At 47.7% G+C, this 27,412-nt stretch overlaps 3 protein-coding genes across 8 annotated transcripts; 2 read left to right on the forward strand and 1 right to left on the reverse strand.

Annotated features, from left to right (window-relative positions):
* The first annotated feature begins 314 nt into the window (after window positions 1–314).
* On the forward strand, window positions 315–1,736 carry TAF10 (TATA-box binding protein associated factor 10). Its single transcript, XM_055548817.1, has 5 exons — window positions 315–580; window positions 719–873; window positions 1,114–1,178; window positions 1,268–1,382; window positions 1,566–1,736. Exons 1-5 carry the CDS (start codon window positions 349–351, stop codon window positions 1,653–1,655), a joined length of 657 nt encoding a protein of 218 aa, XP_055404792.1. The 5' UTR covers window positions 315–348; the 3' UTR covers window positions 1,656–1,736.
* ILK (integrin linked kinase) lies at window positions 1,704–9,191 on the reverse strand. Of its 4 annotated transcripts, none has more exons than XM_055548813.1 (13): window positions 9,080–9,191; window positions 8,505–8,617; window positions 4,297–4,462; window positions 4,035–4,130; window positions 3,775–3,871; window positions 3,597–3,680; window positions 3,412–3,497; window positions 3,179–3,288; window positions 2,945–3,072; window positions 2,728–2,849; window positions 2,533–2,632; window positions 2,295–2,425; window positions 1,704–2,116 (listed from the first exon to the last, which is right to left on the reverse strand). In XM_055548813.1, exons 2-13 carry the CDS (start codon window positions 8,591–8,593, stop codon window positions 1,967–1,969), a joined length of 1,359 nt encoding a protein of 452 aa, XP_055404788.1. In that variant the 5' UTR covers window positions 8,594–8,617; window positions 9,080–9,191; the 3' UTR covers window positions 1,704–1,966. The 4 variants fall into 4 exon arrangements, with proteins under 4 accessions (XP_055404788.1, XP_055404787.1, XP_055404789.1 ...); XM_055548812.1 differs by having other exon boundaries at window positions 8,505–8,622; XM_055548814.1 differs by lacking the exon at window positions 9,080–9,191 and adding an exon at window positions 8,944–9,071 and having other exon boundaries at window positions 8,505–8,622.
* Window positions 9,192–9,247: 56 nt separating this feature from the next.
* Window positions 9,248–23,237, forward strand: RRP8 (ribosomal RNA processing 8). 3 transcript variants are annotated; one of them, XR_008703056.1, is made up of 8 exons: window positions 9,248–9,493; window positions 10,651–11,020; window positions 11,243–11,702; window positions 11,793–11,922; window positions 12,052–12,158; window positions 12,243–12,339; window positions 12,567–22,192; window positions 22,506–23,237. XR_008703056.1 is itself a non-coding variant. In XM_055548811.1 (7 exons), the coding sequence occupies exons 1-7, from the start codon at window positions 9,395–9,397 to the stop codon at window positions 12,684–12,686; spliced, it is 1,383 nt and encodes a 460-aa protein (XP_055404786.1). In that variant the 5' UTR covers window positions 9,248–9,394; the 3' UTR covers window positions 12,687–23,237. The 3 variants fall into 3 exon arrangements, 1 of the variants encoding a protein (XP_055404786.1); XR_008703057.1 differs by having other exon boundaries at window positions 12,567–20,989; XM_055548811.1 differs by having other exon boundaries at window positions 12,567–23,237.
* The last annotated feature ends 4,175 nt before the right edge of the window (window positions 23,238–27,412 follow it).

Here is a 27,412-nt window from a genome sequence, read left to right on the forward strand (position 1 = left end):
GAGCCTCAAAGCAAGGATTTTAGGCGTCAGGCTGGGTGAGGGGCCCCAAACCCACAAAACAGAATCCTCGACATTGAAGGGTTCCCATCCCAGAGGATCCACACTGGAGAACAGCGGGTCCGTGCGCGAAATGTCCACACTAGTGGCAGTTCCTCAACACTTGGTCTCCGCCCTCCGGCTTTTGTCAGGTAGCCGCTGGATGGGTGGGGAATAAAGGAAGGAGGCCTAAGGGAGGAGCGAACGTGGTGTGGGACGGACGAGTCGTGGGCGCGTGACGTCACCCCTTGTGTGTGCGTAACGTGAACGGAAGCGGAAGCGGCTCTGTTCGCCGCCTCTCCCACCGGCCCGATGAGCTGCAGTGGCTCCGGCGCGGACCCCGAGGCGGCGCCGGCCTCCGCCGCCTCGGCCCCGGGCCCGGCGCCCGCGGTCTCGGCCCCCGCCGCGCTGCCCGCCGGCACCGCCGCGGAGAACAAGGCCAGCCCCGCGGGGACGGCAGGGGGGCCTGGGGCTGGAGCCGCGTCAGGGGGCACTGGAGCCGTGGCGGCGCGGGCCGGGGAGCCTGCCGAGCGGCGCGGGGCGGGTGAGGGCCGGGACGGGTGAGGGCGAGGGCCGCGCTTTGGGCTGGACCCAGCGGTGGGTGAGGGCAGAGGGTAAGACAAACCTAGCGGAACCCTCGAGCCTCCCACCTCCGTGTCTCAGTTTGCTGGTTTTCCTCCAGCTCCGGTGACGACTGGCGGCGCGGCGCCCCCGGAGGGGGCCATGTCTAACGGGGTTTACGTGCTGCCAAGCGCGGCCAATGGAGAGGTGAAGCCGGTGGTGTCCAGCACGCCTCTAGTGGACTTCCTGATGCAGCTGGAGGATTACACGCCTACGGTGGGCTTCCCGCCTGAACAAGGCTCCTGACTCGCTGTCATGCCAACTTGTGCCACACCATCTGGATTTGCGGCGTCCTCTTGTGTTTATTTCCCTTCCTAGCTTTTGTGATTTTTCCCTTCTGCCCACCCAAACTGGGAACTTCCTGATAGCCAGGCCTGCCCTCCATTTCCCTTACCCCAACTCTCAGCCCCGCAGTACCCAGGACTAACGCTTACAGTCGTCTAATTGATTTCTCAGATCCCTGATGCAGTGACTGGTTACTACCTGAACCGTGCTGGCTTTGAGGCCTCCGACCCACGCATGTGAGTAAACTCAGGGCAGGTTAGAGTGTTGGGTTGCTTGTGTGGAGTTTGTTGTCTATGACCTTCTCATACCATTTTTTTCTCTCTAGAATTCGGCTCATCTCCCTAGCTGCCCAGAAATTCATCTCAGATATTGCCAACGATGCCCTACAGCACTGCAAAATGAAGGGCACAGCCTCTGGCAGCTCCCGAAGCAAGAGCAAGGTGTGAAGGGAGGCTCATTGATTCAGTAATTACCTCCTACAGCAGCAGAGGCTTAAATTATCCTGAAACCCTTTTGAGGGAAATTAAGCCTTAGGGGAGGTGAAAGACCTATACAGGGTCACCCGCCTGGGATTGAAATCTGGAATTCCTGTGTTCAGCTGGTGTTCTTCCCTCTTCCCTCAGGACCGCAAGTACACTCTAACCATGGAGGACTTGACCCCTGCCCTCAGCGAGTATGGCATCAATGTGAAGAAGCCGCACTACTTCACCTGAGCCACCCAGTCTAAATGTACTTGTCTGTTCTCTTGTCCCCACACCAGCCTGTTTTCATAATAAACTTTATTGTGACAGGCAGGGCTGATCCCTCCCATGCTGGGAGACACCGTGTGGCAAGTGACAAAGCTTTGAGCCCATTCCCTTTTGGGGCCACAGTGGTAGGGATGGGGGCAGGGGATGGGCCCCATGACTGGGGTAGTACCATGACTAGTGGCAAGGGAGGCAACCAGAGGCCTGCTGCTTTGGGGAGGTGCACTCCCCTAACCGTGTCCTGACACCTCTGAAGTTCAGACAAGGACTTTCCAGCTCTACTTGTCCTGCATCTTCTCCAGGATAGGCACGATCATGTCAAACTTGGGCCGCTTAGCAGGGTCTTCATTCATGCAGATCTTCATGAGTTTACATACGTGGGGGGAAATGCCTGGTGGGATGGTAGGCCGAAGGCCTTCCAGTGCCACCTACAAACACAAGGAAAAACAAGGTGAGTCTCAGAACTTGAGTCTCGTGGGGAGAGACGTCTAGCCCTCAGGACAGGATTCTGTATATTTGAATCAATGTGGCAGGAGCCCAGCCCCACTACAATTGTCACTGCCACTACAGTTCCCCCAATACAAGTATATCCAGTTATGCTCTCACCTTCATTCCAATTTCCATGTTGGAGAGGTCAGCAAAGGGTACCTCCCGTGTCACCAGTTCCCACAGAAGCACTGCAAAACTCCACATATCTGCTGAGCGTCTGTTTGTGTCTTCAGGCTTCTTTTGCAGAGCTGGAGGGACAGGACTTATCTGTTCCAGCTGCTTGTCCTGTCTCTGTTCCCTTCCATTACTCCTGAGCTGCCCCTTCTCTGCCTCGCATCATAATGCCATCACTCACCTTCAGGAGCCACCCAGGCAGGTGCATACATGCGCCCGGGGCACTGGAAGGAGAACTTGACGTCGGCCATACTGATTCGAGCAGTCATGTCCTCATCAATCTGAGGAAGAGAAGATAGTTGTGTGGAAGGAGGTAAGTCCTATTCTAGGGAAAGGACCTCTGGGGCCTGGGCCGGGAGTGAAGTTGTGATCTCACCATTACACTACGGCTGTTGAGTGCATGTCGTGGGATGAGGGGCTCTAGTGTGTGTAGGAAGGCCATGCCCCTTGCCATGTCCAATGCAAACTTCACAGCCTGGCTCTGGTCCACAACAAAATCTAAGGGAGAAGGCAAGAGTTAAATCACTTGGAGAGGGTCACAGACTCTCCTTCCCCACACTCTGCTACAGTGAGATTTGGTACCCCGTACTCACTGGTGCCTTCATGTAGCACATTGTACAGGGATCCGTATGGCATCCAGTGTGTGATGAGGGTGGGGTGAGGAGCAGGTGGAGACTGACAGGCACCAAGCACTGGGAGCACATTGGGATGTGAGAAAATCCTGGAAGAGGGAGAGATGTTCCTGGCTGACATCCAGCATGAAAGATCTCCTGAGTGCTGGACAAGGTTCCTTGAAATCAAGGCTTCCAGTTTAGGCCTTGCCCCACCTGAGCCGGGGACACTCCTCATTGAAGTCTCTGCTCTTCCTTGTACTCCAGTCTCGAACCTTTAGCATCTTCACGACAATGTCATTGCCCTGCCAGCGGCCCTTCCACAGCTGAGGGACAAATAAGGGTTAGAAGGCTTTAACTAAGGCCACTGTTTTCTTGCCTACTAGCTGGAGGAGAAACTTAAAACAGGTGCACAACAGGTAATATGGTGGGGCGGGGTGGGGAGTTACCTCTCCAGAGTGATTCTCGTTGAGCTTCGCCAGGAAGTTGAGCTGTTTGAAGTCAATGCCGGAGTGTTTGTTCAGAGTCCCATTTCCTGAGAGTGTGGGCAGGTCAGGTACCCAGCTTCCCTCTTTCCCAGCCCCAGGAGTCCAGGACTATTCTCTCACCACCCCTCCCCTCACAGCTGACTCACGGGGCCGAGTGCGGGTAGTCCCTTTCCAGAATGTGTCCTTGTATGGTATACGGTTCAGATTCTGGCCCATCTTCTCTGCCCGCTCTGGGGAAGAAGGACAAAGTCTTGACCTCAGCTGTTGTGTGGAAAGAGACAGGCTAGGACAAGACGAGGACACAAGCAATGGGTGGGGACAGACCTCGGAGCAGCTCTCTCAAGGGTGCCTTGGCTTTGTCCACAGGCATCTCTCCATACTTGTTACAGATGCTGACAAGGGCCCCATTCGCCACGAGGTCCTGGAATTACGACATGGCTGTGATGAGGGCATTCCCAACTAACCATGGGTGCAGATGCAGTACAAACCTTGTGAATGTTGTTCACATTGAGGGCTCCAGAGTCTCCCGCTCAAGCTCAGACTTCCTTCCCACCCATCCCAGAGCTCAGGGCCTGAGTACTCACCTCTGCCACCTGATCTTGGCCCCAGAAACAGGCATAGTGCAGGGGCACATTCCCATGCTCATTCACCGCATTGATGTCAGCTTTGTACTGCAGCAGCTGGTCCCCGTGGCCAAACAGAAAGAGGTAGAAGGTACAGTCAGTCCCAAATGAGAGAAGTGTACCGAGGCATGCAAGGAGGGAGATGGGTACACATACTTTGTACGTTATGTTATAGTGCCTGTGTCTTACTTCCAGGCATGTGCGTCAAAGGGTTCATACATACCTTCTGTACAATATCACGGTGCCCATGACTGGCTGCCAGGTGCAGAGGGGTATCATCCCCACGGTTCATCACATTGATTCGTGCCCCCCGCATGATCAGCATCTCAACCACAGCAGATCGGCCTTCTCGGCAGGCCCAGTGCAAGGGGGAGAAGCCATGATCGTCCCTTTGAGGAAGGCACAAGGGTCACTGCTTTGGAAGTGGGATGGGGGCAAAGGCTTTGACACAGGAAAAGCTTTAATATTCACTCTGCATACTCTCCCTGGGAAGCCTTACCTCTAGAACTTTGATTCTCATCATGCCAGCAACTCCCAAAGCTGTCAGACCTTCCCCTGAGTTTCAAACCCAACCAACCACTACCTGAAATCCCAACAATTCCATATGATTCACTATTTTCAACTCCCTCTAGCCTTTCTTCCCCAGGCACTTTCTATCTCATTAAATGGTAACATTCTTCATCTGGTTTTCTCTGCACCCCTTTGGCAACATCTGTTAGTTCTTTCTGTTTTCACCACATCTTGTACACTGCCTTACTACATATGGTACTTGTCACACTGGATTGTAACAATCTGTTAAATGGGCTGTCTTGTCTATTAGACTAAGCTTGAGAATTGACAACAGCTGTTCAGTGCATGTTAATAGGAAGGAAGGGAAGCTTTGAGAAGAAAAGCCACAGTTTATGGAAGAGGAAGCAAGCTTACTGATTGGTTTTGGTTCTGATACTGAAATTAAAATCTAAAAAGGGAATGGAATTAAAATGATGGTTTGGAGGGGTTTATAATGAAAAGGAGAAAGGCTTTGGGTAAATCATTCATGAGGCAGATACCGCCACATAAGACAGGATTCTTCTCAAGCAATCCTAGGTACAGAGAACAAGAAAATGAGAATGACTTAATTAGAAAGCTATACCTAACTTTTCTTTTCCCCAAAACTTCTCTATTTTATAAAGCTAAATGTACAAAAAACAACAAAAAAACCACAACTGGGTGGAAACTAGGCCTGCCTGACAGCCTGGGGCCATAAAAGGAAATTCCCTCCAGTCCTGGGCTTCAGATCCAAGGGGCGGAGCAAGGGGGCGGTCCCGTGGTCTGGGCCGTCAGCCTCCGGATGCCTTAGTGCTGCGGTCACTTCCCGTGTGGGGGCTCTAGGCGGGGCCTGGAGCCGATCAGGGGTATGGTCACCCCAGGCAATCCAGATGTCCCCAGAGCCAAAATGGGTGGTGGGTGTGACCTTTAACTTACTGATTTCCCTCTACAGCTGTCCTCATCTGTTCACAAAGATAACCAAAAGCTTTCCTGGGAGGTATTTCCCTCCCTCTTCCTAAAGCAATCACCACCCCTTACTTATCAGTCAGTTTTGCATCCCAGCTCTTTAATTTGTGCCCCAGTTTATCAGCCTCTGGCAGTCTTTGACCCCAGAGAAGGTCAGAGCCTGAGAGCAAAAGTATGGGCACAAGGGTTCTGCCCACTGCCAGGCTCCGGTCACCCCAGAGCCTGAACTTTAATCCCAAAGAGACCAGCAGGAAATTGACCCTTACTTCATACCCACCATATAACCAATTGGGGGCCCTGAAGCCTGTCCACTCATACCTGCACCACTTTCACTAATACCACTCTTTCACCTTTTGGCAGCAGTCTTCCTAGATGCCAGCTTCATTGGAAAAAGTTACCTACCCTTTATGATGCCACCAACAAAATAGTAGCTGTGTTTTCTGTCTTTATCAGAGCACCGTTTGAAGAATTATATGAAAAATGGAACGAGTGTGAATTACAGAGAAAAGCATAGAGTCTAATGGTGACCCATAAAGCCTAGATGAAAGTGACAGGTGATCCTTAACTCTCAAACCTAAAATCTATTTTCTCCTCACTTTAAAAAAAAATTCCACTATCCTGAATCAGCATCACTACTGCTTTTCTTGCCTTCCTGCCTCAGCCAACCTTAAAGAACTTGTCTACATTCACTTACTCTACCTCACATTCAACCTGCCCAGGAGACCACTGCCTTGAGGGCAAGCATTATGTCTGATTCTGGACTTCTAGCACCCAAGTACATGTTCAGTATAGTTCCTTAAATGAAGGAACCAAGTATAGTCTGGTTTTTTTCACTTGTTTTCCTCCGAAACAGCTCTCACAGAGATCATTAAATAATTAATTGTAAATTCAATGGTTACACTTTAGTGCTCAAGTTCTTTGACTTCTTAGCAGTCTAGAGTACCACTCACCACTCTCCTTTCATTGAAACATTCAGTTCTTTAAGCCTTACTAGCATATTTTCCTGTTTATTCTTCAACCTCTAGTTGCTTTTTGGTCTTGTAGGTTTCTCATCCCCTGTTTCATATCCACCTCTTTAGGTGCCATCTACATGCTGTGTGTGTGTCTCTGTGTGTGTACGCGTGTGTACTTGTGTGTACATGCTCAGTCATGTCTGACTTTGCAACCCCATGGACCAGCCTGCCAGGCTGTGTGTGTGTGCATGCGTGCATACACAGTCATGTCTGACTTTGCAACCCCATGGACCAGCTTGCCAGGCTGTGTGTGTAGTGTGTGTGTGTGTGTGCATGCGTGCATACACACTCAGTCATGTCTGACTTTGCAACCCCATGGACCAGCCTGCCAGGCTCCTCTGTCCATGGGATTTCTCAGGCAAGGATACTGGAGTGGGTTGCCATTTCCTGCTCCAGGGGATCTTCCAGACCCAGGAGTTGAACCCTCATCTCCTGCAGGCTCCTGCACTGGCAAGTAGATTCTTTACTGCTGAGCCACCTGGGAAACCCATCTTCATGCTGCTGCTGCTGCTAAATTGCTTCAGTCGTGTCTGACTCTGTGGGACCCATAGACGGCAGCCCACCAGGCTCCCCCGTCCCTGGGATTCTCCAGTCAAGAACACTGGAGTGGGTTGCCATTTCCTTCTCCAATGCATGAAAGTGAAAAGTGAAAGTGCAGTAGCTCAGTCGTGTCCAACTCTTAGCGACCCCATGGACTGCAGCCCACCAGGCTCCTCCGTCCATGGGATTTTCCAGGCAAGAGTGCTGGAGTGGGGTGCCATTGCCTTCTCCGATCTTTATGCTAATATCACCCAAATCTTTTTCTCCAAGTCAGATCTCTCTCCTGGAATCCAGCAGCCTATTCCACATTTCCACTTTATTGTCACTTAAATGTGTCGAGTGGAACTCACCACCCTTCAGCCTTGTCCATCTCAATAAAAGGAACCACTATCTACCCAAGCCAGAACCCTGATCATCATCTTTGACCTTCCTCACTTTCCACACCAAGCCTCACCAATTCTTTATCCGAAAGATTTCAGGAATTTGATCACTTTTTTCTTTTTTGCCTGCCCCAATTCTAGTCTAAACCATCACCACTTGAGATGGGCTAGGCAGTTAGTTGCCTGTCTTCACATCACCATTTGCTCTTCACAAAGCATCCAAGATGACACTTAACAAATGGACAATCTCATCGTACCATTGCTGCTGCTGAGTTGCTTCAGTCGTGTCCGACTCTGCAACCCCACAGACGGCAGCCCATCAGACTCCCCCTTCCCTGAGATTCTCCAGGCAAGAACACTGGAGTGGGTTGCCATTTCCTTCTCCAATGCATGAAAATGAAAAGTGAAAGTGAAGTTGCTCAGTTGTGTACAACTCTTAGCGACCCCATGGACTGCAGCCCACCAGGCTCCTCCGTTCATGGGATTTTCCAGGCGAGAGTACTGGAGTGGTTGCCATTGCCTTCTCCCATTACATGGCTCTAAACCCTTGCCCTTGCAATAAAAACATTATTATAGCCTAAATACTCTTGCATGATCTGACTGACCCTTGCAGACCTTTCCAGTCTTAACTTCTGTCATTCTACACTTGTGCTTAGAGCTTTAGCCCACAGAAGCCCAGCGGTTTTCCCTCCTCTAGCCATATGGAGCTCCGGACAGTTTCTGGCACTCTCTGCTCCGTGTCTTGCCCCCTAGCTTTTGCCCATGAGCTTCACTGAGGTTAGAAAACTTCTCTGCAGACTCTGCCTGTAAATTCTTATTCAGTCAAGATTCAGCTAAAACAACAGCTTCCTGTGTGGAGACCCTCTGCCCCGCTGACAGGCTGTACTTAACCCTCATCACACTGAATAGGAAAGTTAGTCAACCGCACCAGAAGTGAGAACCCCACATCGCGGAAAGGAGCGTGTCTTTGCCCTTCCTCTCGCCCCCCAGCCACCCTAGCTCACCCCTGGTTGAGGTCGTTCTCCGTGTTGTCCAGCCACAGGCGGACCGCAACCGCGTTGCCCTCCCGGCACTGAGTGAAAATGTCGTCCATAGCAGCGTCCCGGCACAGAGTCCCCTAGACTGGGAAAGTGTGGGAACTGTAGAAGGATCTAGGGGGGTGGGTGAGCCCCAGGCTTTGTCCCCTACCGGAGAGAAGTGTGGTGTTGGGCTGGGGGTCTAGGCTCTGCGTCCCCAGCTACTGGATGTCTGAAAGGAGTTAGGGAGGCAGCGGGATGGTCCTGGACTGTGTCCCTTGAGCGCGAGGGAAAGGCGGTTCGGGCGAAGTAGGCGTTGATTAAGAGGTAGTGTTTCCCGAAGGGATGTCACGAGAGCAAGCACAGAGACCCTAACCGCGAACAGAGCTGGGGGTGGGGGTGGGGGTGGGGAGTTTGCGCCGTATACCCTGGAGGAGGCGATCGGAGGTCCTTGCCGGGGATCGCCCTCCTGCCCCACTCGGAACCGAGTAGATGGAGTGAGGGGTGGCCGCCTGGTAGAGCTCGAGCCTTGGGGAGGGGGCACGGGTGCCCCCCACACTCACCGGGACTCGGGCTAGAGGAGCCTTCTCCGGGGAACTCCCGTCCGGCCGCGCCCGCAGCCCGGCCCCGCCCCTGGCCCTCTCAGGCCAGCGCGGGCCTCCTTCTCCCAGCCCCTCCCTCCCGCCTTTCTTGCCCTTCTAGCCCACCAGTGTCTAAACTCGATGGTTTTCGGCACTGCGCCGGCTGCTCTAGCCACTTCAGCTCTCACTCTTTGGTTTCCTGCCCTGTTCCGGCGTCTCTGAGAGGTCTGAATCCTACAGACACTGTCTGCACGTGGAGAAGCGCGTGGATCCCGCAACCTTGCGCTCCCCAGCCCCATGTTCGAGGAGCCGGAGTGGGCCGAGGAGGCCTCTGTAGTCGCGGACCTCGGGTCTGTAGCCTTAGGGCTTCGGCCCACGGCAGCCTCTCAAATCAAGGTGAGTGGCCCCGCAGGGGTACTCAGAACAGACTCTGCTGGATTCCGGAGCTGGGGCGCGCCGCGTGTGTAATTAGGGGGAGGGGGGCCGCCTGCAGCCTCCCCAAATCCGGAACTTCCAAAAAAAAGTGACTTTGGAACTCAGAGAGAATTGGTGAGTAGAAGTTAGTGAAGCAAAGAGGGTTTCTTGGAAGGAAAGGCACGTGGAGAGACCCGGGCGCAAGGGAGCATGACACAGAATGAGAGGCAGTGTGGTAGAAATTGGAGGGCTATGTTAGAATATTTGCACATGTTAAAGATAAAAACCAATGGAGTGTTTTAGCAGGGGAATGATTTCTTCAGATTTGCGTTTTGAAAAGGTCACTGGTTGCCGTGTGGAGATTGGAAAGAGCAAAACTGAATGGCAATGAAGGGCTGTCAGTACTACTGTTCAAAGGGAGCTGGTGCTGAGGGAGTACTGAGAATCTCCAGGATGAGTAACCCGTCCAGTAGGACTTCAATCCAGAACGGTCTCCCAGACAGTAGACCTCCTTTAAGCCTCTGCCGATGTGAGGGCTGCTGCACTTGCTCAGGCTCTTTCTGTCCTTCAGTCAGCCTGTGACATGAAATCTGCCTGCTTTATTCCCTCCTCCTCAACCCCTCGACCCATTGCTGTAATCCCCACCACTGGCCTCTGTCTGCAGCTTGTCCCTTTCAGTGTTGTTTTTTATTTTTCCTTTCAGTTCTTGACAACTGGAAGCATCTTTAATACACATATGTGTGATGATGTCACTCTTAGTTTCAAAAATCTTCCTACTTTTTATAAAAAGGTATTAGCCAGAGGTAGAAACCTGAGATTGAGGGTTGGAACTCCTGGTCACTAGCCTCGGTCCTGTAGTTTGTGGCCTTACAGTGTTTCTCTGGGTACCCCATCACTTCATCTATACAATGAAGAAAGTGAGGTGGGTGGTTTCTCTGCTCTCCAGCCTCCCAAAGGTTGAGATGGCAATTTTGAAAGTTCTTCGGGCCCTGGCAGTCTTCGTGATAAGCTAGGTAAGTTGATTGAGAATAATCCAGATGCCTCTAACCAGCATCTGAATGAGGTCCCCATCTCTCTTCTTACTCCCTAGGCCCCATCCATTCTCCTCGCCCCTGCATTCATCCCTTGTTTTCCCCCAGGGCTCCAACCGCCGCCAGCTCTTGGCCACATTACGGGCCCTGGAAGTAGCATCTGTTCCCCAGCAGTCCCCTAGCCTGCCTGGCAGTGACTCTGAGGAGGAGGAGGAGGTCGTGGAAACAAAGAAGAAACGCCTGAAAAGGGGCTTGTTTGCTGGTGCGTCTAGTGAAGTAGAGGAGAAAAGGAAGAAGAAACGTCACAAACAGGGCCCACCTAGCAGTGACTCCAAGGAAGAGGAAGTGGAAAGGAAGAAGTGCCACAAAGGGGCTCTTCTTGGCAGTGACTTGGCTGAAGAAGAGAAAAAAAAGAGGAAATGCCAGAAACAGATCCCTTCAAATCTTGCCCAGCCCCTGGACAGTGTTGACCAAACAGGTAGTATATGGGGACGATGAGGGCTGGGGGTGTGGGAATCAGCTGATCCTACATATAACAGAGTTCCTCTGCCACCAGTAGGTTTGGGGTTAGGGAATAAGTACTTTCACGTAGACCACAGTTTCTGTCTTAGGGACAGGGGTATGGCCAGGGTGACGTGCTAAGCCTCTGAATTCAGGGCATCTTGCTCCCCAGTATGCCTTTTTGTCTCTCTTTCTTCAGGTTCTAAAGCTTGGAATTCTAGTGCTACAAGTGATCCCACCAAGCCAACCTGTGAGACCCCTTCCTCTAATCCTCCCCATACCTTGAGTCGCAAGCAATGGCGGAACCGGCAGAAGAACAAGCGTAGACAGAAGAACAAGTTTCGGCCATCTCAGCCACCAGAGCAGGCCCCAGCTCCAGCTCCAGCCTCTACAGAGGAGGCAGAGGTGCCTTCTGCCCCCAGTCCAAACAACCATGGAGCCCGGGCAGAGGCTCTTCGAGCCCGCATGGCCCAGCGTCTGGATGGTGCCCGGTTCCGCTACCTCAATGAACAGCTGTACTCAGGGCCCAGCAGTGCTGCGCAGCGCCTCTTCCAGGAAGACCCTGAGGCCTTTCTCCTCTACCACCGTGGCTTCCAGAACCAAGTCAAGAAGTGGCCACTGCAGCCGGTAGACCGCATCGCCAGGGATCTTCGCCAGCGGTTAGTGAAAATTGGGTGCTGTGAGAAGCTAGGTGTGTCAGTCCCAGGCTCAGACTGGACCAGTGAGCTCTTCCTCCCTTCCATTCCCAGGCCTGCGTCCCTGGTGGTAGCTGACTTTGGCTGTGGGGACTGCCGCCTGGCTTCAAGTATCCGGAACCGTGTACACTGCTTTGACTTGGCCTCTCTGGACCCCCGGGTCACTGTGTGTGACATGGCCCAGGTAGGCCCCTCTCTCCTTCCATGGAATGTACTCTGCCCACCCTAAATCCTTGTGTCTACTCCTAGCGTTCAGTGCTGGCTTTTTCCTTCCCATAATGTGTGCTTAGTACAACATTCTCACTCTCCACAGGTGCCTCTGGAGGATGAATCTATAGATGTGGCTGTGTTCTGCCTTTCACTGATGGGAACCAACATCAGAGACTTCCTGGAGGAGGCAAATCGAGTGCTGAAGCCAGGGTAGGTGCTCCCAGGACACAGATGCATGACTGTGTGCACATGCGCGTGTCAGTGTACTCACCCAGAACTTTCCGTCCTTCTCAGGGGTCTCCTGAAAGTGGCTGAGGTCAGCAGCCGCTTTGAAGATGTTCGGACTTTTCTGGGGGCTGTCACCAAACTGGGCTTCAAGGTCATCTCCAAGGTGAGGGCCCCAGGAAGTCTGTCCTGTTTTTGTCACATGTGTGGCCCTTCAGGCTAATAATGATGTTCAGGAAAGAGGTCATTGTCAGACACAGATGTTTGCTCCTTGAAGGCTTGAGTAGTGGGAGAGAGCTGGGAAGCTTTCTGAGCAGGGCTGGGGCCTGGGCAGAGGTGATTTGAAGAGCTGGGGTGAGGACTTAGAGCTCACTGGGTCTTTTCTGTCCCTAGGATCTGACCAACAGCCACTTCTTCTTGTTTGACTTTGAAAAGACCGGGCCCCCTCGGGTAGGGCCCAAGACACAGCTCTCAGGCCTGAAGCTTCAGCCTTGTCTCTACAAGCGCAGGTGACCTTTGGAGCCCCCCTTGAATGGGGAGGCAAATCTTGAACTCCAAACTCAGTACTCTGAAGACTGTATCCAGCCAGACTGTGACCCGGGGCCTGGTACCACCCTTACTCCATCTCAAAAACAAAATGTAATGAGACTTTTGGTTCAACCCTGATGTGATGAAGGCTTCTTGGTTCTAGGAAGCATAAAGTCGTTAGGGCTAGCTACAGAGTATGGAGTTCATTGTGAGAACACAGGAGTATGTGGGAATTACGGATCCCCTCAGTGTCATGGAAACTACATGGTTTGGAATTCAAGGCATCTCTGGGTTTGGTGTCTGTTTCCATCTCTCAGAAGCCATGTGAGCTTTTTGTCCGAGCATCTCCACTCTCTGTTCTGATTTTCCTGTCTGTACAGCAGATCCCTCTGCTCACCCAAAGCTTCTGCAGCTTTGGTCTGCTCAGGCCTTTAAGGCCGCAGGCAGGCATTGCTTCTTGGCTCTAGGGCAGCTTGGCTCTAGAGCAAGTGCAGCAGCCCTCACATCAGCAGAGGCAACTTGGCCGTAGTCCACCAACATCATCTGGACGTCTCGGTCAAGATGGTTTGATTGTCCCTGTACTGAGTATTTTTTTCCCCTGATTGTCATCTCCATCTTTGGAGCTGAATGGCCCTAACCCTCCTAGCATCTGTTGTTCTGTTGGGCCCTGGTGTTTGTCTGGCTGAGAGCACAGATATTGGAATCAGGTTGGCCTGTCATTGACTGCCAAGAGCCTTTTACTCTTTGAATGTCTTGCTACTCGTTTGGTAAATGATAGAATTACTGACTCATAGGATTGTTGTATGGGTTAATGAGGAAATCTGTAGCCAAGGCTGGGCACATAGGAGGTGCTCAGTAACTGTTGCTCTGGCTGTTGTGTGTTGCAAACCTTACTGTTTCTAAAGACCTTCCCTAAGCAGGATTAGGGGTTGAAGAGTAAAGGATGAATTTGTTGATTGAGGAAGACTCTGGGAGAGCTCAAGATAAGCCTTTCAACAGCCTTATTTTATAAGATTTTTAGAGATTCTTAATAGATTGTGAGCAGTTCTTTGAGTGGGGGTGATGTGGGAGCTGGGTCTCCATAAATCACAACTGATTGATGCCATTTGGGGTGGGGATTGGCAGAAGAGTGTGTCTGTTGTTTCTGCCTTGCAGTGGGCCTAGATCAGCATATACTAGGCCAAACTATGGGCAGAGAAGACTAGTTCTGGGAGAAGATGACTGGGATGACAAGTCCTTGGCCTCTTCCAAAAGGCATCTGCCGTGGGCCCAGGTATAAAGATACTGTCTGTTCTACCTATTTCTAAGGGCTCCCCTACTGGCTCAGACGGTAAAGACTTATTTCCAAGAACAAGACCTGAGAGGAACCACTGGCACACAGGTTCCAGGACTCTGCACCAGTTGAGTGCCTCCAGTAAGGAGGTGTTTTGAGGCAGGTTGTGCAGGCCAGAGGGCATGTTTGGAGGCTGGGCTGTGAACCATCCAGCAGACACTGTTCAGTACCTCTGCACGTGCTTCTCACTGCCGAATACTCATCTGACTAGCAGAGTCTTACTCATCCTTCCCGATAGCCTAGTTGTTTCCTACTCTATTACTCCCAAAGCAGAACTAATTTCTCCATCTGCATTCTCAAAGCACTACAGGAAGAGGCCAACTGCAACATTTAAATACTGTGTGGCGATTGTTTTGTGCATTAGGCTGCAGTCTTCTCAGCTCAGATTTATCTTTGTACTTCCAGAGCTGGTCACTTGAGATCCATCTAAGGAGGTGATAAAGATGACAGGGTTTGTGGAGCAGTGAGAAGCAGGGGTGTTGCAGGAACCCAGGTTTGGCCAGATGATGAGGTCACTAGTGATGGTGCAAGGAGTGGGCAGGTGGGAGAACTTCAGCTGGGAGGACTGGTGGGGCATTGAGGCTTGGTGAGAGAAAGGAATTCTGAAGCAGATCTTGGGTTTCTGGCTTAAGCGACTGGTTGCGCTGGTGACGCCATTCAAAATGTTGGGATTTTGGTACCTAGATGATCATTTGGAAGCGGGACATAAACTCAGCAGCCAGGGGAGGTAATTCAAGTCATCGTAATAGATAAGATATCCAGAGTAAGATAACGAGAAGAGAAAATGGCTTGGAAGAGAACTCTGAGGAGCATTTAATGGATAAGTAAAGGAAAACGAACCAGTAAAGGTGACAAGAGAAGGTGGGGCCAGAGATGGAGTAAAACCAGGAGAGTGGATTTCTTAATGTGAAAGGAATGGGAAGGTTTTAGGCTGTTGGATGCTCTTGAAAGGTCTGTTAAAATGAGAGAAAAGTCAGATTGTGGCAGGGAGAGGATTTCTGCTTAATGTTGAGGGGTTTGAATTTATAGTGGTATTATTCATGAATGTATAGTTACACCAGTCGGCCCAATGGTGTGGTTATCTGTGCCTGCTCAGGAATCTAGGTGTAACTGTAGGAAAAATGAGTACTAAGGGATCATCCAGAGTTGAAACCTTACCACACAATTGAAATGAAATTGAGCAAAGGAGTTTCAGACCATTCACAAATTAGTGATGTCTATGCTGGGCCGTGGAACTTTGTAGAACAACTGAGTGGAGTGAAGACAGGAGTAGGTAGTTTCACTGAGGGTAATTAAAAAAGTAACCTGGGAAGATGGGAGGCTGTGGTCAGAAACTGGAATGTCTAAATAGTTCATACTGGAAGCAGAGCAGACCCAGGCAGTGGCCAAGTTTAAGAGTGTAGTTATAGGAGTGAGTGCCTGAGAGGAGTGCACGGGAGGTTGCCTGGAGATTGATTATTGCATGGGGGGCTCAGATATTGGCAGTGGGTCTGCATGGACTTTGAAGTTCTCCAGGATGATGACAGAAGTTAGCATGGAACAGTGCCAATTTCTTGAAGAAGGGGACAGATTCAGGAAATCTGTAGACAGAGTAGGAGAGGCCGGATAGCACAAATTCAGAAGGACAGAGGGTCACACAGCCTACTAGAGAGACTTCTGTTTGGGGGATGATGTGAGGCTGGTGAGTGCCAGGCAGCCAAGACAATACCCTGACAGTCGTCTGCAACTTACCAGGATCCTCTGGGGATTATAGGGGCAACTGTTGCGGCAGCTTCATGGGGTGGGAACCTCTTGGGATCATGGGGAGGCAAGCTGTCAAGTCTAAGGACATCTGCCTCATTATAGAACATACATCACCTTTTTACAGTGTCATGGCCCTGTTTCCTCCCAGGTGTTACGTATATTCCTAGATCTTGATTAGTTTTTCCTGTTTTGTTATCATGCTCAACAGGACAGCTGGGGTCTGCCTTCCTCCCTCTCTTGCTTTCCTTCCCTTACTTAAAATTTGGATTCTTTCTTTGCCTGTTCTGGCTCCAGCCACCTGAATAAACATCTTTCTGGGTCTGACTCAGGGCCCCGACTCCCCCTATCTCAGGCCAGCCTCCACCTGCTTTTCCATCAATTCTGAAAGCAGGACTTCTGAGTCTGGGTCATCGCTGCTCCATTATCAGCTTCAGGACCATCTCTCGTTCAAGCCTGGGCTTCAGTGTCTGATATTGAGAGCCTAGACTGAAGAAAGAACTGTGTATACTCCCTTAAGAAGAAGCAGCATACCGGCTGTTTAAGGAACAATGAGATCAGTTTAAGGTACAATTTGAGAATAGGATGAAAGAGTGGCAGTCATAGTAAGAGGTAAATGAGAGTGGGAAAGAGTCTAACTGGAGACTCCACTGGGAGCATTCAGGAAGCTTGAGGTCTTTATTCCTAAAGCCAAGAAATGGTACACCTGGAGTCTGACTCCTAGCCTGGAAATGCAGAGGAGAAGCAGAGGCTCACTTTCAGTGGTGGAGCCCGGGGCGTGCTGCTGCTTTTGCATTGGTCTGTGTTCCTAGAATTTGCTGAGGTGAACCATGCAGGAGTGTATCCTGTGCACCTTGTAGCAGGGGAAGCATCAGGTGGTCTAGAGTGCTGTCCAGTAGGACCATTGAAGAGGTAAGGAAGCACAGAGAAGTTAGGAGTGTGCCATCTGGACTAAGGAGGGAATTATAGGATACCACCCAGAATAAAGCTGCACCCACCAGAGTAAAGGGGACTGTAGAAAAAGGACAGCAAGATGGCCCCTTTAAATCTGTGAGGCCCATGGGACCCAGAAATATCCAACTGGGCAAAAGCTGTCTTATCCCCTTCCTTCTCTGCAGTTGGGCCCAGAGCAGTCAGCAGCTATTAGGTGCAGAGGAGGTGAGAAGAGCAGAGAGCCTAGAGATCACCCCCCCACCCTTCTCCAGTGCAGGCTTCTTAAATTTAGTGGGACAGAGCTGAGAGGTGAAAACAGCTAAAGCCAGAAGAGGTACAGATTATTTATTGTTACATAGGATTAGATGTTGTAATCACTTGAGATTGGGTTTGTATCTTATACTGATCCTAAGAATCTGTGAACTGAGAATAAGCCGTAAGTCACAGGCTTGCCACAGCTTTTCTCTGAATGAAAAAAGGTCGGAGGGGTGGTGGGAGACAAGAATAAAGTTGGGTTTGGATAGCAGTCTGTGCTCATGCTTCCTCAGCATGCGTTTCAGAGGTTGACTACCCCTGCAGGCACTGTTGTGCTCCAGCTTTTGTTCTTGTAACACAGTCCTAAGGGAACACAGTCCCCAAAGAAACAACATGATCTTGGCGGAGACACAGCTCAGCTCCAGTCACTCAACCACTTACATAATTGCACAAAGCCCTTTACAGGTTTTCACAGAGACCTCTAGGTTGTGCTCCATCCCCGGTGGCTTCCCAGCCTGGCCAGCTGGTTCTGACTACTACAGGCACCACATTACCAGTCCAGTTGCTTCCACTCCTGTTCCCAGAGCAATTCATTTGCCACACAGCCAAGTGAGCCTTTTTAGAATGTAAGTCAGATATGTCACTTCTCTGCGTAAACTCTTCAATGGATTCTCACTGCTCTGAGAACGAAAAGCAGACTCCTTTCCAGGGCCTACGTGATCTTGTTCAGGCCTCCCTCTCCAACTGCATCTTAATCCACTCCTTCCACATGAAAAACTCTAGCTGCACAGGCTTTCTTTTCATTCCTCAAGCGTTCCAAGCCATTTCTACTTCTGGTTCTTTATAATTGCCTCTTCGTCTTCCCAGGGCACTTTTCCCTGGTGAGTTCATTTTCATCTTCCAGATCTTCACACTAGCATCACGTTTTCTGTAAAAAAACAGGCTAGATCTCACCAGAATGTCCTTTTCCTGGACACATAGTTAAATTACATTTCCCAGCTCCTTGCCTCAAGGTAAGGCTATGTGCATAGTCCTTCCGGTGGAAGGTAAATAGAAGTGATATTTCACTACCAGACAGGGCAGTTAAAGAGTGGATGAACCTTCTCTGTGTTCTCCACCCCTTCATCTGCCTTTCAAGGTGACCTTAATGCAGGTGTTTTGAAGATGGAGTCAGAGAATAGACCTCTGGATGCTTGAGCCCCGGCTTAGAGGAAAATTGCTTGACCAAGAACATCCACATTGGTTTTTACAAAGAATATCCTCTTTTGCATTAATTTAGTGAGTTTGGGGACTGTTACAGTCGTTAGCATTATATGCCCTGGCTAATATATCTTCTCTGGACATCCTGTCCACCTCAGTATTGATCACAAAACAAGGAAACCTATGTTTCCTTCAGGGTGCTTCAGACATTTAATTATTTTACCAGATGCCAGTTGACAGTATCCCTTGTCCTGTTAATAGGATTGGGGAAAAAATGCTCATGTGAGGAAATTGAGAGAATGATTTTATCAGTTACATTTTGATTGTGAGCTCCCTCCCCCCCACTCCCCACCAAAAAAAATCCTCCTAAAGAATATCTCAAGTTAGATTTTTCATCTCATAAGACTAGAAACCTGATGGTTGTTGGCATTGGCTCAGGAATTCAAGGATCTTAGCAGTTAGGTCTGTGTGGTTCTCTTGGTCTCTTGATTCTCATGGTCACAAGAGACACCTTGTGATTTGATTAATCAGAAACACCCTACTTAGCCTTCTCAGGAGCCTCACAGATTGCCACAGCCCCTGTCTTTTTGGTCTTACTTCAAGGGTCCTTCTACATTGTTAATACTCTGGTGTAAATATGTTCCATTATTCCCTAGAACATGACTGAGATCAGTCTGAAACGCTAACATTTTAAATACATTTGCCTTCCCCACCCCTTCCCACATCTCAGTGACTTGTCAGCAACTCCTCCAGTTCAAAGCTGTTCTCCCTCTAGCTCAGTGGGGGTGGGGAAACTCACGGTTCTGTTTACTTCACTCATTCTTTACCTCCTCTGTCACTTCTAGGATTGGGATGGGGAAGGGTATATTAGAGGCAAAAAGGCTAAACTTTTGGTTTAGTTTGGCTTTATCAGTGTGTTCTACTAAGACAAGCATTTAAATGTTGGTTCAGTGTGTGAGGTGTTGGGGTTCTTTGGAGCCACCCCCTGCCCCCTGGGGGCTTTTGCACTAACTGGCTCTGGTTCCCTCCTTAAGATACTCATCCCACATCCCTCAGCTTCTGACCCTGACAGTGTATCCATAGCCTCCTAGTGCTAAAGAACCTCACCCTGGCCGGGAGCCCTCCTGAGAGAGGTCTTAGCAAACATCTTAAGAGTGATTACCTTTCTGGGAGCCCCCAGGAAGCTCCCACATGTTTGTCCAGCCAAAGGGCAGAAGTGCAGCCCAACTAGCATCTGACTCCCCTCCCCTCACCCTGCCGCAGCTAGCCTGACTCTGACCTCTCCATTCTCTCTGGCTCCAGACCCTTATAAGTGTCTTGGGTTACTTTCTCCCAACAAGTCTCCACCCCAGTGGCCTTGTTGGAACTGGGGCTGTACGTTTCTGAGTGCAGCAAGCCTCCCGCTAGAGAATGTGATGCTGAATGAATATAAGGTCTCTCCCTGTCATGGGAATACAAAATGACTACAAGTGGTCCTCTTAGAGCCCTCCTCACCTGATTGAGGATAGAGGGAACAGCCCTACTTCTTCGCCTTTCAGGGGGACGTTCTCTCTATTCCTCCACATTCCCATCAATCAAGCTGGTATTTCTAACTTCATGTACGGTAGGAGGGTTAGTGAGCTCTGGATCAGCTTTATTATCTAAGAGTAAATCCTATGTTGGGCTTCCCCAGTGGCTCTTCATCCACCTGCAATGCAGGAGATGTGGCAGGAGCTGCGGGTTTGATTCCTGGGTCAGGATCCCCTGGAGAAGGAAATGGCAACCCACTCTAGTATTCTTGCTTGGAGCCGGGCAGGCTACAGTCCATGGGGTCGCAAAGAGTCAGACATGACTTAGTGACTGAACAACATATCCTATATAGATATATCTAGGGCCTTTATTTAATATCCTCTTATTGTGCCAGTATTTTTAAAAAATATTTATTTATTTGGTTGCCTCGGGACTTAGTTGTGGTGTAGGGATCTTTCGTTCCGGCTTCTCTCTAGTTGTGGCTTGCGAGCTTAGTTGCCCTGCAGCATGTGGGATCTTAGTTCCCCCACCAGCATTGAACCCATGTTCCTTGCATTGGACGGCAGATTCTTAACCACTGGACCACCAGGGAAGCCCTTGCACAAGCATTTTTATAAAATGTGAATTGTTCTTTGTGTGCTTAACTTACGGAGTACTGTCAACAAATTTTGTCTTATTTCTTACTTTTTTCCTTCACTCAACTATATTTTTAATATCTATCTGTTTATCAGGGCTCAGTCAGGAGAATAGAAACCACACTAAATGTTTCAAATAGAGGACATTTAATGCAGAGAATTGATTCCTAGTGACAAAAGCCAAGTCAAAAGAAAATGCTTGATGTAATTAAAAATTGAGAACTGGAGAAATCAGATACTGTCCAAAGGCCTGGGAAAACCAAGCGGAAGAAGCAATGTGATGAATAGAAACCAGGAGCTCAGAGAAGCGGCCGCTTTTGACTGGTCAATACTCAGACTTTGGTGGGGCAGGCTCCCTCCACACAAGCTGGCCTTGAGGACGGGGGCACACGGTCTGACTCTTCTCTGGCTGTCACGCCAGAAACTGATCTGCTGCTGGTATCTCAGAAGTGTAGCGAAGCTGCTGCGAAGTGCAGAAGAAGCTGGTAGCCAGAGCCAACTGTCTGCGGCTGAAGTCTGTAACAGCAGCTGGAAAACAGGAATGAAGACCCTCCCCGCTGTGTTTCACTTTCAGTTTCCCTTTATGACATCTCTTTGGCAGAACCTAATGGAACCACCTGGCAGTGCATTCTGGGAAATGCAGTTTGCAGAGTCACAGCTGCAGCAACACAACTCCAGAGTGTGTATGTAGGGGTTGAGAGGGAGGTGTGTTGCAGAGGGAGATACAGAGAGTGCAGGAGCCAAAAGAAAATAGATCAATAACCAGAGCATTCCATGTATTAATAGCTGCTCATACATCTAGATTGTTGTTTCTGTCAGCTCTGAAGTTTTTCCTAATAAGCATCCACCATAGTGAGCTTATCCATTCTCCTGGTTGCCTCAAATTCTTTGCCATCTGGATAAATTAAAACCCTTGCAGGTTAGGGTTCTGAGTACAAAATGAGTTCCCCCAGTTATATGCACTCTGAGATTTGGGAGGTTAGTGTCATGTTCCTGCTGCTTGGCTGTTGCCAGAGGCAGGTTTAGATGTTGGGCTTTCTGCAGCAGCATTTGCACTGAAGCCAAGGACAAAAGGATGCATACTGTGGTGGCTAAAATTCAGTATAGAACTGGAGGTTCAATAGGTAAAATAAATCTACTTTGTACAAGTTTGGCTTTGATGGTTAAGAGGGAAAATTATTGGAAGGATATCATAAGTTACTCAGAGAACTAATGGAAAGTCCAGGGAGTGAGGCTTAGAGACAGGAGCCAGGGGAGGATGAACAGCTGCAAAAACTAAGGTCAGCTTTAGAGTCATCATGGTTAGGATGGCATTGCTGGCACCGTTGCTACTTGACTTTTTTCCTCACTCTTGTCAGTACATAGAGTGATGCTGAGAATTGCATTTCCCTCTAAGTTCATGGCATTGTTAGGATTGGTTCATGAAAGGCCCCTCTCCTATTCTTTGTTATTTTGTTTGTTTCCTTTATTCCCGATTCATACTTCAGTTTCTCTTATAGCTTCACAACATATTTGTTGTGTTCGCCTGGACACCTGTGTATCCTTGGCAAAATAGATGGTGGTTTTGGTATATGTGTGTTTTGGCAGAGACTGCCAGCTGATCCTCACACCCATTTTCTTCTTTGTGGGAAATCAGCTGGACTCTTTCCCAGCTTCCCTTACTCTTAAGTGCGATCAAGTGGAAGATAGTAGAACTAAGGTGTGCTATTCCTACGACCTGGGTCCTTAAATTTTCCTATGCACGGTCCCCCATGTTATTTCCAATTTGGCCTTGGAGCATACGACCTTGAAAGCTACACCTTGAAAGAGCCAGAAGATGGAAGGAGCCTGAACACCACTTAGAGGAGAGCCACCCACCAATTAGGAGTATCTGTTCTGGATGTCTCGTGAGTGAGAAATAAATTTCCATCTTTTTCAGCCAGTGACTAGTGATCTTTCTTTAAAATCCCTTTTAATCGAACACATTAGAAAAGTAAATAAAACAGGGCCCTAAAGAAAAGTAAACAAAAATGTTAAGCCTAATGGTTTATCACAGGCCAGTGCCCAGGTAGGCACCACCTAGACAGAGAAACGAAGTGCTGACAACACCCAGAAGCCTCTTTTATGTCACCTCCCAAACCGGAGCAGCTTTCTCTCAACATTACAGAATTGCCACCATCCTGACTTCCAGAACACTGATTTCCTTGCTTTTCTTTATAGTCTTACAGTTGAGCTGTTTAATTGCTCAGTCGTGTCCAACTCTTTGCATCCCTGTGGACTGCGCACCAGGCTCCTCTGTCCATGGGATTCTTCAGGCAAGAATACTGGAGTGGGTTGCCATTTCCTTCTCCAGGGGATCTTCCTGACCCAAGGATCAAACCCACATCTCTTACATCTCCTGCACTGGCAGGCGGGTTCTTTACCACTAGTGCCACCTGGCTGAAATACAAGCGATTTTTGTATGTTGACCATGGAGCAACGCCCTTGCAAAGTAACCTCACTTACTCTAGTGATTTATCTGTATTCTTTTATTTTTCTACACATATTATCCTTATAATATGTGATTATCATATCAGTTTATTTCATGCTTTCTAATTCTGTATCATTTATTCTTATCCATGATGTACTCCAGGAGTTCCATCACTGTGTTCAAGTGATGTTGGTAGAAATCTTTGAATCATTCTCAGACCTGAAGGAAGAACTTTCAGCGTTTCATCACTGGGTGTGATATTTGAAGTGAGATTCTGATTAATGGATGTCAGATTAATAATATGCTCTACTTGCTATTACTTTTATGAATCGAATTTTGAATTTTGTCAAATGCTGCTTCTGAATTGAGATGATCATATATTTTTTAAAATTCTGTCCATGTAGCAAATGAAAGATTTATTTATTTATTTTATATGTGAAATCAACCTTAATTTTTTGGAATAAAATCAACTTGGTTGATTACACCCGTTTTACATATTGGTGAAATCAGTTTGATAATATTTTGTATAGGACTTTTTAATCTGTGCTTATGTGTGAACATAAATGATACTTTCCTATAAATCTTCTTTTCCCACACAATGCAGTGTTTTTAAGTTCTTTTCATGTTGCTCTGTGTACTGTAACTCACTTTTAACACCGTCTTCAAATGTTCTAATGACTTCCCATCTTATAGTAAGAGTTCTTACTATAGCTAAAAAGGCCCTGTCTTGTTTGGATTCCAGATATCTCTTGAACACTCACCGCCTTTACACACACCCTTCCAGCCATACTGTCCATTTTGCTATTTACTGAATATTCTGGGTATGCCCCTGCTGTTGCACTATTTCATCTATCTGGAATATTATTTCCACAGATATCTTTATGGCCCACTTCCACACTGTATTCAGGTCTCTGTTCAAATGTCAGTCTATCAGATTAACCCTGTAGCCAATACTTCTTATTTTTCCTCCCAGTACTTTCTACTGCCTTAACTCTGCTTAGTGTTTCTTCACCTTTTAGATTACGTATTTATTTGTTTATATAGTTACTGTGTATTTCCCTGCACTTCCAAGAGAGCAGGGACTTCTCTTATTTAATACTGTATCCCTGATAGTATATCCTTGCATCCAGCATCTGTTTAGTGTTCCGGTGTGTATCTGTTTAGAACATTTAGCTTAGCCATTCCTCTAAAGACCTTTAGATTATCCAGGTCCTTGTGACTACAAACATATTGGGGAAGGATTTTCTTATAAATGTTCTCTTAAATGTAGTATGAGTCTTTGTTCCAGATTTCAAGTTAATTGGTCAGGCCAGTTATCCCATAATTAACAACTCTAAAATCTGAACAAAATACAAACAAAAACCAACTATTTGAAGGCCCTGGAAAGTGAACAAAAAGCAGGCAGAAAGCAGAGGAGAATTTACCCATGAAAGACTTTAGCTGCAATGGGTAAAAATTGGGATCTTTGTGGTCTTTCTGTCTGAAGGTTTTCCTTCCCCACCCCATTTTCCAGCCCCACCCTATCCCCAAGTTCCAAAAGCAGAAAACCACAGCCTTACTTGCTCAGAATAGCAGAGGACAGAGTTCAGGGCTGGTAAAACTGCTGGAAATGTAAGAGCAGAAATCTGGAAGAGAGAGAGTGGTGTAAGGGGTGAAACCAAAATAGGGACATAAACTCAGCCCAAATCCTTGCTACTTGCTAAGTCACTTCAGTCGTGTCCGACTCTGTGGGACCCCATAGACGGCAGCCCACCAGGCTCCCCCGTCCCTGGGATTCTCCAGGCAAGAACACTGGAGTGGGTTGCCATTTCCTTCTCCAATGCATGAAAGTGAAAAGTGAAAGTGAAGTCACTCAGTCATATCCGACTCCTAGCGACCCCGTGGACTGCAGCCTACCAGGCTCCTCCATCCATGGGATTTTCCAGACAAGGGTACTGGAGTGGGGTGCCATTGCCAAATCCTTGGATGACCACTAAATTACATGTACATAGTGGAGACTCAAGGGGACCTAGCAAAAATAGCTGGCAGAATCCAGTGAGGAGTCTACCTTTGAATGATAGAAATGCACTGGGGAAAGGTTTGCAAATTTGCTGCTTTTTTGCCTGTGTGCATTCCTCAATCCATGTCCAACTTGGGATGGCAGCTAATGTGTCAGAAGACAGGGTTTGGCAATGGAGAAAAGCTGGAAATTTAAAAGGAAAGTCCCAGAAGCAAAAGAACTATAGAGATGTGTCCCTAAATCTGTCCAAATCTTTGACAAATGACTAAATTGTGTAAATGCAGGTGAGATGCTCTGAGGTCAGGCTGAAAAAGCAGCTGCTGGAAGCCAAAAAAAGTAAGCAGGTATACCAACTGTTGCATACATACTACAGGAAATACGAAATTTGCGTTTTGAGCCCACCCCCCATCTCAAAAGTTCTGTAACAACAACAACAACAAATTGTCAGAATATAACAGAATGCGAATTTCCATTTGGTTCTTGTAGTTTCTATGTTTCTACAGCATATTATCTATAATATCCAGTTTTCTCCCCAAATTACAAGATATGCAAAATAAACAGTAAATTATAGCCCAATTATAATTATAAAAATATGAAATTATAAGCAGTAACTTATACTCCAGGTAAAAGAAACTCAATAGAAACTGACTCTAGTGGGCTCTCATACTGGATTTAGCTATCACATAGTTCAAAGTAGCTGTTACTAATGTGTCCAAATAATGAAAATATGTCTAAGAAATTTAAGGAAATTAAGGCCTCAGTGAATACACAGATGGGAAACCTTGCCAGAAACATAGAAACTACAAGAAAGAACCAAATGGAAAACATCAGTAAAATTACAAACTTCTAGCAGGACTAACAGAGAAAAGACACAAATTATCAATATCAGGAATGAAGCAACAAATAGCACTACAGACTGTGTAGACAGATACATAAAGATAAAGGAATGCTGCAGACAACTCTCTGGAGGTTTATTTAACAACTTCGTTGAAATGGAACAATTCTCCCCCTAAGGACACCAGAATACAATTCATACAGTATAAAATAAATAGCCCTGTAACGATTAATGAAATTAAATTTGTAATTCCAAACCTCCCACGAAAAAAATCTCCAGGCCTTGATTGTCTCACTGGGGAATTCGACCAAATGTTTCAAGAGGAAATAATGCTGATTCTTCATAATCTTTTTCAGAAAATAGAAGGGAACACTTTCCAATTCATTTTAAGAAGCTATTGCTCTGATACCAAAACCAGAAAGAAAGAATGTAAACACAGACTAAAATCCTGATTAATATAAATAAAAATTCTTAACAAAATGTTAGCAAATAGAATCCAGCAATATATAAAAATACATACCATGGCCCAGCAGAGTTTATTTCAGGAATGCAAGGACTGCTTCAATAGTAGAAAATCAGTCAATGTAACCCACCATATTTAAAGGCTAAAGAAAAATTACAGGATTATATCAATTGATGATAAACAAGGATTTGACAAAATTCAACAACCATTCATAATCTCAGAAAACTACAAATAGAGGGAAATTTGTTCAACTTCATAAAGAGCATCTAAAAAATCTGCTAACATTTAATGGGTTTAAAAACAAAAAAACCTTAATGTTTCTCCCCTAAAACTGAAAAAAATGCAAGGGTCTCCACTTTTACCATTCTTATTCATAGACAATCCCAAGGAATCTACAAAAAATTCCTAGAATAAGTGAGTTGAACATCATAACAAGATAAAAAGTAGACCACAAAAGTTAACTGCATATCTATGCCATTTCCTGGTGGCTTAGACAATAAAGAATCTACCTGCAATGCAGGAGACTGGGGTTTGATCCCTGGGTAGGGAAGATCCCCTGGAGGAGGAAATGGCAACCTACTCCAGTATTCTTGCCTGGAGAATTCCATGTACAGAAGAGCCTGGCAGGCTGTAGTCCATGGGGTCACAGACTCGGACATGACTGAGTCATTAACACACAAAAATTAATTGCATTTCTATACACTAGAAACACATGTAGACACTAAAATTTAAAATACCATTTACATTTGCTTGAAAAGAAATTAAATACTTAACTATAACCTCCCAAATAAATTAATTATGGAGACTTTAAAAAAAAAAATACTTAACTATAAATAATACATTTATAGGATTTCTATGCTAAAAACTGTACAGTGGTGATGAAAGAAATCAAAGATGTAAAAAAATGGGCTTCCAGGTGGCACTAGTGGTAAAGAACCTGCCTGCCAGTGCAAGAGACATAAGAGATGCTGGCTTGATCTTTGAGTGGGGAAAATCCCCTGAAGGAGGGCATGACCACCCACTGCAGTATTCTTGCCTGGGAAACCCCATGGACAGAGGACAGTCCATGGGGCTGCAACGTGTTGGACACGACCAAAGCAACTTTATGCATGCAAGCAAATAAACGGAAAGACACACCATGTTCTTGGATTGCAAAAGCAGTAAAGACGTCAGTTGTGTACCCACATGGGTATAGAGGTTTAAACACAGTTCAGTTCAGTCACTCAGTCGTGTCCGACTCTTTGCAACCCCATGAATTGCAGCACGCCATGCCTCCCTGTCCATCACCAACTCCCGGAGTTCACCCAAACTCATGTCCATTGAGTCGGTGATGCCATCCAGCCATCTCATCCTCTGTCAT

This window comes from Bubalus kerabau, chromosome 15 (assembly GCF_029407905.1).
Source record: "Bubalus kerabau isolate K-KA32 ecotype Philippines breed swamp buffalo chromosome 15, PCC_UOA_SB_1v2, whole genome shotgun sequence".
Classification (NCBI taxonomy): Eukaryota; Metazoa; Chordata; class Mammalia; order Artiodactyla; family Bovidae; genus Bubalus; species Bubalus kerabau.

Coding starts and splice junctions, on each gene's coding strand:
- TAF10 (XM_055548817.1), top strand. CDS start 349: ATGAGCTGCAGTGGCTCCGGCGCGGACCCCGAGGCGGCGCCGGCCTCC. Junction 581..718: donor TGCCGAGCGGCGCGGGGCGG/GTGAGGGCCGGG, acceptor GTTTTCCTCCAG/CTCCGGTGACGACTGGCGGC. Junction 1,179..1,267: donor GAGGCCTCCGACCCACGCAT/GTGAGTAAACTC, acceptor TTTTCTCTCTAG/AATTCGGCTCATCTCCCTAG.
- ILK (XM_055548813.1), bottom strand. CDS start 8,593: ATGGACGACATTTTCACTCAGTGCCGGGAGGGCAACGCGGTTGCGGTC. Junction 3,498..3,596: donor GACTACCCGCACTCGGCCCC/GTGAGTCAGCTG, acceptor CCACACTCTCAG/GAAATGGGACTCTGAACAAA. Junction 2,426..2,532: donor TGCCTGGGTGGCTCCTGAAG/GTGAGTGATGGC, acceptor CTGTCCCTCCAG/CTCTGCAAAAGAAGCCTGAA.
- RRP8 (XM_055548811.1), top strand. CDS start 9,395: ATGTTCGAGGAGCCGGAGTGGGCCGAGGAGGCCTCTGTAGTCGCGGAC. Junction 11,703..11,792: donor GCCAGGGATCTTCGCCAGCG/GTTAGTGAAAAT, acceptor TTCCATTCCCAG/GCCTGCGTCCCTGGTGGTAG. Junction 11,923..12,051: donor CTGTGTGTGACATGGCCCAG/GTAGGCCCCTCT, acceptor CACTCTCCACAG/GTGCCTCTGGAGGATGAATC.